We start from the raw sequence: 14,096 nt of genomic DNA, 5'->3' as shown, positions 1-14,096 counted from the left end.
CCATGGTATCCTACTTCTTTTTCTCCCAAACACATTGAAATCTGCTTTCCCCAAATCTATAGATGAGTAATACTTTATGGAAAGAAAACCTTTAATACAACTCTACTGAGGTGAAATCTATATATTAAAATCATTTGAAATATACAATTATTGATAAATTCGTTCAATAATTTTCTTTTCATAGATCAGCCAAGGCATAAAAAGAAAAGTGCTGAAAATATTTGCCAGTGTAATGGAAAATTAGTGCTGGGTCCAAATTTTCAAATTTATTTTCAAATAACAGGAGTTATTAACTCTGTGTGTGTATGTGTGTGTGTGAGAGAGAGAAAGAGAGAGAGAGAAAGAGAGAGAGAGAGAGAGAGAGAGAGAGAGAGAGAGACAGCAAGAGCAAGGAAGGAAGGGAGAGGGAGGGAGAAAGGGAAATAGTGGCAAGGCCTATGAATCTCATCTTAAAATATTTTTAAACACAAAGTAAAATACACAGGCTTACAAAAGAAATGTTATATTAAAATAGTTTTTTTAAACTTAATTCATCTTGAAATCTATCCAGGTTATGAACCCTTTCCCTTTAGATAATGAGGTCTTCTAGAAATTTTTATTTATAGATGAGATTGCACTACTTACACTTAACTCTACAATACTTTAGAGATTTTTACTATTTTATAGAATTTGACTTAACTATCCACATAGGGAAAAATGTATATGTAGAGAGAATGTCTGTTGAAAATATTATAATAAGCAGTTACATAGTTGATCTAAGTTGAGCTTCTAATCAAAAAAGAAATGAAAAGTGGTCTGAATTTCCTTCAGCAAATTGCATAGTTTCTTTAATGACCTCAAATTTCTCCAGAAAAAAGATCATATTTTTAATACAGATATTGCAGATTATTGTATAATCAAGTCATGAAATATTGCATTCTTTAAGGAATTTGAAATTAATATCATGAAAATGAGAGATGTGAGTCTAAGTGTGTTGTAATGAATAAGAAACTTTAAACAAGATTTGGTATAAAGAGTGTCATTAAATGAAAAAGAAGATAGGCCACTTGCCAAAAAAAATAGTGTACATAGTCTGAATGCTTCACAGTTTATCCTCACAATGTTAGAAGAAATAAAGCTCTCCTGTTTGTTGGCCTAACTCTCACAGTGAACTTAAGTCAACCAGTAAATATATATATACATCTACTCTATGCCAGATGTTATATTGAAGTACTAGGAACACAAAGAAAAACAAAAGACAGTCACTACTCCTAAGAGCTTATAGTTTAATGGAAACAACATTGTGCAAACAACTTTGTACAAATAATCAATACACAGGATTAAATTGGAAATAAACAACAAAGGGAAAACACTAGAACTAAGAGTGGCTGGAAAAGGCTTCCTGTAGAAAAAGGGATATCAAGGAAGTCAGAAGGAAGAGATGAAGAGAAAAATTATTCCGGGCATAGGAGTTTGCTAGATGTCAGAAGATAGAGTTGGTTTGAAGAACAAAAAGACCATTGTCCCTGGATTACAGATACTTTATGAAATGGAAATATAGAATGTGAGAAACATGCAAAGCTAGGAATGGGGGACTGGTTATGAACTTTGAACAACAAATGGAGAATTTTATGTTTTATTTCAGAGGTGATAAGGAACTACTGAAGTTTATTGAGTAAGGTGATATGGTCAGATATGAGTTTTTAGATCACTGTTATAGCTGAACAGAGGATGACCTGGAATGGAGCCAGACTCATAGTAGGAAAACTAAAAAGCAGGCTATTGTAGTAATTCAGGTATTAAATGATGAGGGCTTATTCCAGAGTAGTGGCAGAATCAGAGAAGAGAAGGCATCATATAAGATGTCATAAAGGCATAATTGACAGCCTTGGCAGATTAGATATTGGAGATGAGAGAAAAGATAATACCTAAATTTCAAGCTTGGTGTCTGTGAGAATAATACCCTCAAAAGCATTAGGAAAGTTAGGAAGTGGAGAAAGTTTGGGGAGGGATTCAGTTATGGACCTGTGGAGTGTAAGACATCTTTTAGACATTCAGTTTGAGATGTGCCATAAGAAATTGGAGACATGAGACTAGAGATCACAAAAGAGTTTAGCCCTAAACAGTTTATTGATTTGAGAATCATTATTATAAGAGATAATGATTTAATCCAAGAGTTGATGAGATTACCAAGTGAAATAGAGAAAAGGGCCAAAAGTAGAGGTCTGTGAAACACTTGCAATTAAAAGGAGACCTGGATGAAGGTATAGCAAATGCGACTGAGAAGAAGCAATCTCCTAGGTAGGAGAGCCAAGAGAGATGAGTGTCACAAAAATCTAAAGAAGTTTCAAGAAGAGTAATTGATAGTTTCAGACACTGTAGAGAAGTCAAGAAAAATGAAGATTAAGTAAAGAGCATTGAAATTGGCAGTTAAGTAACTTTGGAAAGAGCAATTTTGATTGTATGAGGTTGACAGATTGGTAGGCAATTAAAAGTGTGAGAAGAGAAGAAATGGTTTTTGCATATTTAACTATGGAAGGTAGGAGAAATGTGAGATAGTAGCTAGCAGAATAGATTAAATGACATTTTTTGAGATGGGAAAGACATGGGCATATTTGTAGGCAATAAAAAAGCAACTTAACAAACAGATTGAACATAAGCGAGAGAATGGAGATAATAAAGGGGACAATCTGCTGGAGAAGAGAGGATGGAATTGGGGCCATTTTGGCATACAAAAGAGATTTGCCTCATCAAGGAGAAGGGCTACCTCATTATTTAAAACATGAGTAAAGGGGGAGATAGTACCAAAATATATTTGAATGAGATGAGAAAAGATGGAGCTTTATGTGAATGGGCTTCAATTTTTCAGTAAAATAAGATGTTCTCAAAAAAGGATGGGAGAATTGGGGGGGGAGGTTAAAAAAAAGTAAAAAGATTTGGAAGAGCCACTGTAGAGAGTGAGATCATCAATTAAGGAGATATAAAAGAATTGCTTTCCAACAATTAGAGTCCAGTTAAGGTAATGTAACATAAATTTATAGATCCAGTAAGATGGTTTTGTGATTTATCTCCTCTACTCTTACCATCATACATGTATGTATGCATATACACACATACATATATAGGCATAAACCTACACACATACACACATATGATGAAAAGAGTTGAGTTGAGGAGAGAGAGACTGTGAGCCAGTCTTAAAAGAAAAAAGAATGTCTTGGAGTTTGATAGACAACAGCTAACAAGATTTTAATTGTGTATTAGATATTGATGAAATGAATCTCAGTAGAGGAAGAGAGTTTACTAAACATGGTGATAAAAGACACATAGGTGAGTTATCCAGCATGGGAAGGCATGGATGGGTTGCAATATGCATTACTGAAAAAGACATTCAAGTTAGTAAGAGCATAGATCCATTTGAGTATATTTTAAATGTTTTTCAAATAAACCATTTTTAAAAAGGTCATTCCTGCATTCTTTTTTTTCTAACAGAAATGTTTAATCCATTCACATTTAAAGTCATAACTGTTAAATTTGTGCCTTCATTGAACTATTTTTTATTGTATTCCCTTCTCCCCTTCTTGTTAGGTCAATGTTAGTCTTTTGATTTATTTTGTTTATAGTAAAACATTCATATCTTCTCATACTAATTCCCCTTTCTAGCCCAATTCCAAATTCTGAGAATTTACTTTTATTACTGTGTTTTCCCCCTACAATTTGTAGCTCCCCCTTTCAAAAAAAATAGTTTCAATTTCACCTTCTCCTCCTTTATTCCTTTCTCCTTCAAATACTCCAATCTAATCCTTCATTTTTTAATTTTCTGCTTACATTATCCTTTCTTGCCTTTTGGCCCTCTTGTTAATTGGGGCTTTTAAAAGATACTTGCTCTCATTTCTGACCAAGTATATAATCTCATTTTAGAGTTCTGAAATAATTTAAAGCATGACTAAAATTTATTTGTTTTGGTTTGCAGACTTGGGATGAGGGTTTGGCAAAGACTGCCAAAGCCTGGGCAAAGAAATGTGTTCCTGGTAGTAATACTCATTTAGAACAATTGAGAAAATCTCATCCTGTTTTTAATGGCCTTGGTGAAAACATATGGACTGGACCTGATAATGAATATTCTGCGACTCTTGCTATCAGAAGTTGGTTCAGTGAATCCAAGTTCTACAATTATGAAAATAACACATGTTCAGGCATGTGTTCTCATTATATTCAGGTATGTATTTTTCATCATATTGTTAATATAAAAATTTCTGACATGCCTAAATTCTTACTGATTAGACTTACAGGGGATTGGTTTTTAGTAGGTTAAGTAGATGAAATTATTATTTGTAAAAATTCTAGTAGAACTATTTTTTTTAGTATTTAGTATTTCAAAACTGTATAGACTAAAATAATTTGTGTACAAAAATCCAAATTTTATTAAAGAATATATTTGAAACTCAAGATGTGTTAAATATCATTAACCTTTTCTCCATTAACAAAAGTGAAAAACACACCTTTATAAGCAATTTAGAATCAGGAAAATAAAATGACTTCTTATAATGTTGATTTCAAACATTAGGAAAGCTGTAGATCGTATTTATACAAATAAATTATTCTACTATCTGGAGTTCATTATACATTATAAATTATGCATTAATTATTTAGGCTCACTAAGTTATTTTTAAGTTCTATAGTTTTGTTTCCTCAGAAATTTGATGTTTTTATTTCACTAGATTATACTATAATCTATCTGGAGTGCATTAAAAATTAGTTTAAATTTTTATTGAATCTCTGGTCGTATATGGCAGACATATCTCTGTACTATGTCTAGACTTTATTTCAGTTCTTCTTTCAGTTTCATCATGCCTTGGAAAGATAAGAATTATCTTACTGAAACATCAAATTAGTCATTTTTTTCCTTTTAGAAATTTATGGTAGCCTGTTTTAAAACCAAAATTCCCTCAAAATTCATTCAAGGACTTAATCAGCTATAACTTTCTGCCTTCATCATTTCAGGAACTGTTTTCATTACTCTTTGGGGTAGAAGAAGCTCTTTTTACTTCAGTTTTCTCCTCTCAAAATGAACCTGGGCTTTCCCTATTCCCATAATTACATTTCTATGGTTGAGTTCTTTTTTTTTTTTTGCCGATTCATTTTTTAAAATGAGAGGTAGTGTTAATACCTCTAATTGTGGGATAAGGGGATGGTGCCTCTGTCTTCACATCAGTTCTCCCCTCTGATCTTTTTTGCTTATTCTTAAAAAATAAACTCTCCTCCTAGGGCAGAGGGGAAATTATCCCAAGCTCTTTTGCAAGGGAAACAGGAACTTCTCACTGACTGTGCTAGGATGGTACTGCAGGCTTTCCCACTGAACCAGGTGGGATTGGATAAATCCTGCCTACTATGCTGAAGTTTGGAGGTTCACAATTTGCTTTCTGTAGTTGCATTGGAACTCTTAAAATGGTCTGTTGATTCACTGAACCAGGGTAAAGTAAACAGTGCTACTGTATTTTGGCTAAGAGCTTCATGTTAGATTCCCTGCATCCCTTGAACTGGGCCTCTCCCTGCTAGGCCTGAGTTAGGCTATATTTCTTCTTGTATAATAAGGTACACATTTCCTAAAGTCTTTCCAAGATATCTTAAGCTAGAAAGTTATTATACTCCACATGTGTGTGGGTTCTGTTGCTCCAAAATCCATTCAGAGGCTTGATCTAGCATTGATTCTGAGGGAAGCTGGGCAGAGCTCAGGCAATGTCCTGTCTACTCTCTACCAACTTGTAAATAAAATTTAAAAAAAAGAAAGGGATCAAAAAATTCTTTCCACAAAAAGTTGATTTGAACATGTTTAACCTTTACTAGATTACTTGCTTTCTAAGGGAGGAGGAAAAGTAGGGAGGGACAGAGAAAAATTTAGGATACAAGGTTTTATAAGGGTGAATATTGAAAACTTATCTTTGCATGTAGTCTGAAAAATAAAAAAACTATTATTATAAAAATTTTTAAAGTGAATTTGATTTAATATTGAAGGAAAAATTAATTCCTGAATTTCATGTATCTTCAAAGAAAGAATTTGACCAATCTTCAGTGAGATATATAAGGTATTATAATCTAGATTAAGGGAAAGTCAAATAAACTATAGACCAATATTTCTAATAAATATTAGTGAAATAGCTACAACAACCTATTAAAAATATATGTGATGACCCAGTTGTATTTATATCAAGAATGCAGAAGTTCCTTCAATATTATAAAAATTTTAAGTATAAGAGATGACCATTAATAACTCCAAATCGCAAAAATTGCGATATCAAAAAATGTAGGGAAACGTGTATTGAAAATACAGTACCCAAATATATTTTTAGAAATCATTAAAAAGCAAAAGAATAGACTTTTATTTAATATACTTTAAAATACTTATCTAAAATCAACTATTAGCTTTATCTGTAATAGAAAACCTCCAGGGGCTTTTTAATAAGTTCAGAGAAAAAGTAAGACAATACATTGCCAACATTCTTTTTTGATAAGTATTAGAACTTGAAGCTATAATAATAACATAAAAATATTTGGAAATGATTGAGATTAAGAGAAAATATTTTAACTTTTTGCAGATTATACACTGGTTTCTTCAGAGAACATTGAAGATTTAATTTAAAATTAATCCAAACATAATTTTAGCAAGGTAGTAGGATATAAAATATACTCATGGGGAAAAAAGCCTTTCCATGAAGTATTTACTATATCCAGAAAGAAAAAATCAAAAAAAGAATTACAATTAAAAATAACTACAGAAATTATATCACTATCTAGTGATCCACGTCTTGACATGAACAAAAATTATATGAATGCAATTATAAAACTTTTCACAGTAGTAAAGACATACCTAAATAATTGGAGAGGTATTGATTGTTCATGCCTGGGCAGTGACAATATAATAAAAATGACAATTGTATCTAAATTAAAGCTTATTGCAATACTAATAGAGTCAAAGGGATTACTTTATAGAACTCTTTAAAAATAATAAAATCCATCTGGAGAAATAAGAGATCAAGAATCTCAAAGGAAATAATTAAAATCATTATAAAAGAATTGTTGGGGGGAGGAGTGCTGCCAGCTGTATCAAATCTGAAATTCTATGACAAAAAGTTGACCAATGGAACAGATTAGGTATATAAGATTCAGAAACTATCAAATATTTTATGATAATGTTTATTAAGCTCAGCAATTCTCTACTAGGATACAAGTACTCACAACAACAATAAAATGTTGAGAATATTTATTTTCATTCAGCTTTTTTCCCACCTAATAGTATTGTTTCTTCAAATACATGTAAAGAAAGCTTTTAACATTCACTTTTTAATTTTTTTTATTAAACTAAGTATAAAATAAGAAAAAAAAACAGGATAGAAAAAGAAAGAAAAGAAAAAGTAAAACAAGACATTGGCATGTGTCCAGCCATCAGCTCCATCAAGGAGCATTCAAAATATATAACAATGAATTTCCATTTCAAGAAAGCATATACAAAAATAGAAACAATTATAGTCACAATTATCCAACTTTTCTTTGATTCCTTGTAAATTAATCTCTGTTGAGTACTTTGTATTTTAACATTTCACTTTTATCAGACTTTGAGTTCCATTTTTCTTTCTTCCTCCCTCCTTAAGACAACAAGCAGTCTAATATAGGTTATTCATGTACAATTATATTAATCATATTTCCACATTTAATAATGTGATGAAAGAAGAATCATAACCAAGGGGAAAATCATTAGAAAGAAAAAATTGTTTAAAAAACATGAAAATACTATGCTTTAATATGCATAATATTTGTATCATAAGTCTTTTGGAATTGTCTTGAATCATTGCATTGCTAGAAAGAACTAAATCTATCATATTGATTGTCACATTATGTTGCTGCTACTGTGTACAATGTTCTTCTGGGTCTTCTCACTACACTCAACATGACTTCATTTAAGTCTTTCTATGTTTTTTATTTTTTGAAATCTTCCTGCTCATTATTTCTTATAGCATAACAGTGTTTCATATGTGGTATATGAATACCACAACTTGTTTAGCCATTTCCAATTAGGGATTGTTTAGCCATTTCCCAAAGAGTGAACATCCCCTCAATTTTTAATTCTTTACTACAAAAAGAGCTGTTATAAATATTTTTGCACATGTGGATCCTTTATCCTTTTTTATGATTTCTTTGGGATATGACCTAGTAATGGTATTGCTGGATCAAGGATATAGCATTTTTATAGCCCTTTGAGCATAGTTCCAAATTGTTCTCCAGAATGGTTGGATAAGTTCATAACTCCACCAACAATACATTAGTGTTTCAATTTTACCATATATTATTCATCATTTCTCATTTTCCTCACATTTAGCCAATCTGTTAGGTATGGAATTGTAGAGGGGGGGGGGGGAAATCTGATTAAGGTATAAGAGCCTTCAACCCAGAGGGAACCTGCTGACAATGTCTGGTTTGGCTTCCTATCTCCCTTTGGTGCCTCTCACCTTTCCTGAGAAGTCAAGGAGGGCATGACCACCTGTATTCTTCTTGAAACAAGGATACTTACACTAAGAGGAATTAATATATCAATAACAGGGTGCTTATAGTAAGCACTTGCATAGTGTGATGTGGTGATATGGTAATATAATAGTTCTACAATTGGCACATGCTCAGTGTGTTGTAGTGATGTAATTGTACTAAGGTATTAAGGGGCTGAGAGGACTTGAAATAAAGGGACTCCATCTTTGACCATCCTCATGGGTCTCCAGCCTCATCACTTATCCACTAAGACAAAGGAGTCAGCTGGTCCCGAGATCCTCCAGAGATCTAGTCCAGATGGTATATTTTGGCACCCCAGCATGGGGGCTCTAGAAAGCATAGTATATTTTGCCATCCAAATTTGGGGGCTCTAGAAAGCATCCTCAGATGATCCTCAGAGTTGTTTTAATTTGCCTTTCTCTAATCAAGAATGATTTAGAGCACTTTATATGATGATGAAATAGCTTTATTTTTTTTTATCTAAAAATTACTTATATATATATATATATATATATCATTTAATCATTTATCAATAGGGAAATGACTTATATTTTTATATAATTGGCAGAGTTCTTTACAGATTTTAGAAATGAGAACTTTATCAGAAACACGGTAAAGATTGTTTCCTAGCATTCTGCTTTTCTCCTACTCTTGGCTTTATTTATGCAAAACCTATTTAATTAAATGTAATAAGATTTATCCATTTTGCATTTCGTAGTGTTCTCTGTCTCTTTTGGGGCATAAATTTTTCCCTTTGTCATAAATCTGACAGGTAAACGTTTCATTGCTTTCCTAATTTGCTTATGGTATTACCCTTTATATCTAAATTATGCACCCATTTTGACCTTATCTTGGTATAGGGTATGAGATATTGGTCTATACCCTTTCTTTGCTTTTTTTTTCCAATACTTCAATTGATTCTTGACTTTTTGTTCTTCCAAAGTTGTTAATTATTTTTAATCTTAATTTTTAATTATTTTAGTTGATTCTCTGATTTTTAAGCATAGCATCATATCATCTACAAAGAGTAATAATTTTATTTCCTTATTGCTACTTCCTTTAATTTATTTTTCTTTTATTGCTAAAGCTAATATTTCTAGTACTAGATTGAATAATAGTGGTGATAATGAGCATTCTTTTTTCACCCCTTATTGGGATCCTATTGGGAAGGCTTCTAGTTTACATATTTTTACCATATAAAATTTGCTAATGGTTTTAGATAGATACTACTTATACTCTCTAGAGTTTTTCATCTTTGTTTAAGTATCAATACAATATTTGTGGCACAAAAGGAATTTGATGGGATTTTTTCTCCTTTTTTTCAGTAGTTTATATAATATTGAAATTACTTGTTTTTTAAAAGTTTAGTAGGGGAAGGAATCTTGATCGATAGTGGAGTAGGTTGGTAATTTCAAGTTCTCCAGATTTCCCCCACAAATAGAAAGAAAAATGTGCCTCAGAGTAGACAAACTCATGGGAAAAAAAAAAAAACAAGAAGACTTGGGGCAGAACAGGATTCCTCTAAGTACAACAAAGAAGAACTGACGTAAAACCAGGGGCTGGGAATTAACCCATGTGAAGTGCAAACATCTTCATGAATGCTCCATAGATACATCAAGTTCAGACCTCTTGAGCTAGCTAAGGGTAGCTGGAGCTTCAGCAGGAACCACAGAAACTTTCATCTCCTGGACTGTTTGTCAACTGAGGTTTGAGTCCTGGAAGACAAATGAACCAAGGCAGATTGGGAATACAGCTGTGCTGCAGAGATTTGGCTAAAGGAACCAGTACCTGGTGAGTACAGAAGCAGTAAGGCAGGGATGCTGCTGGCAGTGAACACTAATAGGAGGTTGGAGCCCTTGTTTTGGTATTTCAGGTCAGAGGGGAAAGCTGGTCAAGTTTTCCTGAAGGGAAACTTGAAGCACCATCCTCTCCCTTCAGGATTAGAGATCCTTAAACTAATACTTCTTATTTAAAATTAAAAAATGAACTGGCAAAGAAGAAAGAACCCCACCATTGAAACACTTTATGGGAACAGGGAAGACCAGGTTTCATCTTCAGAGGAGAACACTTCAAAGAAGAAAAAACGCAGCTCCCACTAAGAGTAAATTGAAATGGCTCCCTGCCCAGAGAAAATTTATAGAACTCAAAAAATTATTTAAAAATCAAATGAAAGACATTGGAGAAAATCTAAAACAAAACAATACAAATCCAAGAAAAACAAGATTAGAAAAGGAAGTACAGAATCTCAAAGATGAAAACAGCTCTTTGAAAATTAGAATTGAGCAAGGCGGAAGCCAGTGAAGCTATGAGAGACCAAGAAATTACAAAACAGATTATAACAAATAAGAAAATAGACCAAAATGTGAAACATTTTATAAGAAAAATTATAGATCTGGACCACAGATCAAGAGAAAATATAAGAATAATTGGACTGCTTGAAAGTTGGGACCAAAAAAAAGAACCTTGACACAATAATGCAGGTAATAACCCAAGAAAATTGTCCTGGAGTGATAGAACATGAGGGGAAAATAGAAATAGAAAAAATCCACCAATCACCATCTCAAAGAAAACACACAGGAATATTATTGAAATATAATGTGTGGAAAACACACAGGTATATTATTGCCAAACTTCAAAACCCCCAGATCAAAGAGAAAATTTTGCAAGAAAAAAAATAATAATCCAATATGCCAAAGGAACAATTAGAATTATGCAAGACTTATCAGGAGCCGCAATAAAAAAAAAAAAGCACACACACACACACACACACACACACACACACACAAGTCCTGGAATCATATATACATACCAACAATCAAAAGAATTAAGCCTGTGGCCAAAAATATCACATCCAACAAAATTATCTATAATTTTGAATGAGAAAAAAATGGATATTAAATGAACTTACAGATTTTCAGAACTTTCTATCAACCAGAGCTAAACTTAACAGAAAATTTAAAATAGGAGCCAATAGCAAAGATCAATTTTAAGGAATTCAACATGGACAAATTGGTTTTTTACATGGAAAATGTATACAATATGTTTAAGATTCATATCAACAATAAGGTAACTCAAAAGAAAGACTGGTAAAGTTAAAGTAAAACTAGTAATCATCATGTTATATATATGAGGTGCAGAGGAAGACTAGATATTAGTAGGGAAGGAGGGCTCGTAGTTCTGTAAACCTATTCACATCAGGAATAGGTTTAATAGGCAACACTTTATATATATATATATATATATATATATATATATATATATATATATATATATATATAATGAAGGGTATAGCCTTCCAAAATCTATAAAGAAATAAAGGGGAGGGATGGGTGGATGGGTAAGCACTTGACTGGGCAGGGGGGGGAGGAGGAGGTTAGATAATAGCAGGATTTAATTAACGAGTCACCTGGGATAGAAAAGGCATGTGTGTATGGTGTGTGTGTGTGTGTATGTATGTATATTTCTACATATGTATACATAAATATATGTTTTCTTACTGTAGCTTGCTTGAGAGTGGGTGGGGGGAATCAAACGGGTAGAAAAAATAAAGTAAATAAGATGCACAACAGAGAACCAAAGAACAATTTACAAGGAAGTAAAGAAAAAAAAATCGACATTCTAATAATACATACATATATATATATATATACTTTCTTGATCTGGTAATTTGTTGTTATATATTTTAAATCCTCCCTGATAATTCTGTTTGGGCACATGACATGATTTGTTTTTATTTATTTTGCTTTGTATTCCTTGTTTTTTTTTTTCTTATTGTTTTTTTCAATTAAAATAAATTTTTGAAAACTATTTGGTAGCATTCACTTGCAAATCTACCTGGTCCTGGAGATTTTCCCTCAGACGATCTTATTCAATTTCTTTTTTTTTAATGGGATTATTTAAGTATTTTACTTCATCTTCTTTTAATCTTGAGAATCATTTTTTTGGTAAATATTCATCCATTTTATTAGATTATCGGATTTATTGATATACAATTGAGCAAAATAGCTCCTAATAATTGCATTAATTTCCTCTTCGTTGGTGGTGAATTCACCCTATTCATTTTTGATACTAGTAATTTATTTTTCTTTCTTTTTCTAATTTTTTAAAACAGATTAAAAAGGTTAATCTATTTTATTGATTTTTTGCATAAAATCAGCTCTTAGCTCTTAGTTTAATTTGAATAATTTTCTTAGTTTTAATTTTCTTAATCTCTCCTTTGATTTTTCAGGATCTCTAACATGGTATTTAATTGTGAATTTTTAAATTGTTCTTTTTCTACATTTTACTTGCATGCCCAATTCATTGACCTCTTTATTTTATTCATGTAAGCATCTATAGATATAAAATTTCTCCTAAGAACTGCTTTGGCTTCATACCATAAGTTTTAGTAAGTTGTCTCATTGTTTTCATTCTCTTGGGTGAAATTATTGATAGTTTCTATGATTTATTGTTTGACCCACTCATTCTCAGGGATTAGATTTAGTTTCCAATAAATTTTTATTCTATATTTCCATGGTTTCTTACCACATGTAACTTTAATGCATCATGAGCTGAAAATGATGATTTAATATTTCTGCCTTTCTGCATTTGATTGTGAGGTTTTAATACTCTAACACATGATTTTTTTTGCCACTGTGAAAAAAGTATATTTTTCCATCTCCATTCAATTTTCTTCAAAAGTCTGTTATATATAACTTTTTTTTATTTCAATAGTATTTTATTTTTCCAAATACATGTAAAGATAGTTTTCAACATTCATTTATATGGTACTTAATTTTTCCAAATACATGAAAAGATAGTTTTCAACATTAGAAAACCTTTTGTTCCAAATTTTTCTTCTTCTTTTCATCCTTTCTACCCTCCCCAAAACAGCAAGAAATCAGATATAGTTTATATATGTACAATTTTTCTAAACATACTCATTATGCTGTGCAAGAAAATTCAGATCAAAAGGGAAAAAACCACAAGGAAAAAACAACAACAACAAGCAAATAAAAAACAAAAAGAAAATGAAAATACTAGGCTTTGATCACATTCAGTCTTCATAGTGCTCTCTCTGGATGCAGAGGGCACTTTCCATTACAGGTTTATTAGATGTCTTGAATCCATCACAGTTGATTATAACATAATCTTGTTGTTTTGTACAATGTTGTCTTGGATCTGCTCATTTCACTTAGCATCAATTCATGTAAGTCTCTCCAGGTCTTTCTGAAATCATCCTGCTGATCATTTCTTATAGAACAATAATATTCCTGTTCTGTAAGAAACGACCAACAGGATGATTTCAGAGAGTCCTAGAGAGACTTACATGAACTGATGCTAAATGAAATGAGCAAAACCAGGAAATCATTATACACAGCAACAAGATTATATGATGATCAAGTCTGATGGACATGGCTTTCTTCGACATTGAGATGATTCAAACCAGTTCCAATTGTTCAGTGATGAAGAGAGCCATCTATACCAGAGAGAGGACCATGAGAACTGAGCGTGATTCACAACATAGCATTTTCACTCTTTTTGTTGTTGTTTACTTGCAAAACGCATTTTGCTTCTCATTTTTTCTTGTGTGGCATGAT

The 14,096-nt window shown here is 32.0% G+C and overlaps 1 protein-coding gene across 1 annotated transcript in view; it reads left to right on the top strand.

The window, feature by feature from the left end:
- The window catches only part of GLIPR1L2 (GLIPR1 like 2), a 52,080-nt gene that overhangs the window by 8,815 nt on the left and 29,169 nt on the right, over positions 1-14,096 (top strand). The window contains exon 2 of the mRNA XM_012551843.2: positions 3,953-4,198. Coding sequence (XP_012407297.2) covers positions 3,953-4,198 — 246 coding nt within the window. The remainder of the gene's footprint in view (positions 1-3,952; positions 4,199-14,096) is intronic.

The sequence above is a fragment of the Sarcophilus harrisii genome, chromosome 5, assembly GCF_902635505.1.
Source record: "Sarcophilus harrisii chromosome 5, mSarHar1.11, whole genome shotgun sequence".
NCBI classification, from domain to species: Eukaryota; Metazoa; Chordata; class Mammalia; order Dasyuromorphia; family Dasyuridae; genus Sarcophilus; species Sarcophilus harrisii.
The sequence above is the reverse complement of the archived record's forward strand: the minus strand, read 5'-3'. Positions and strand labels throughout refer to the sequence as shown.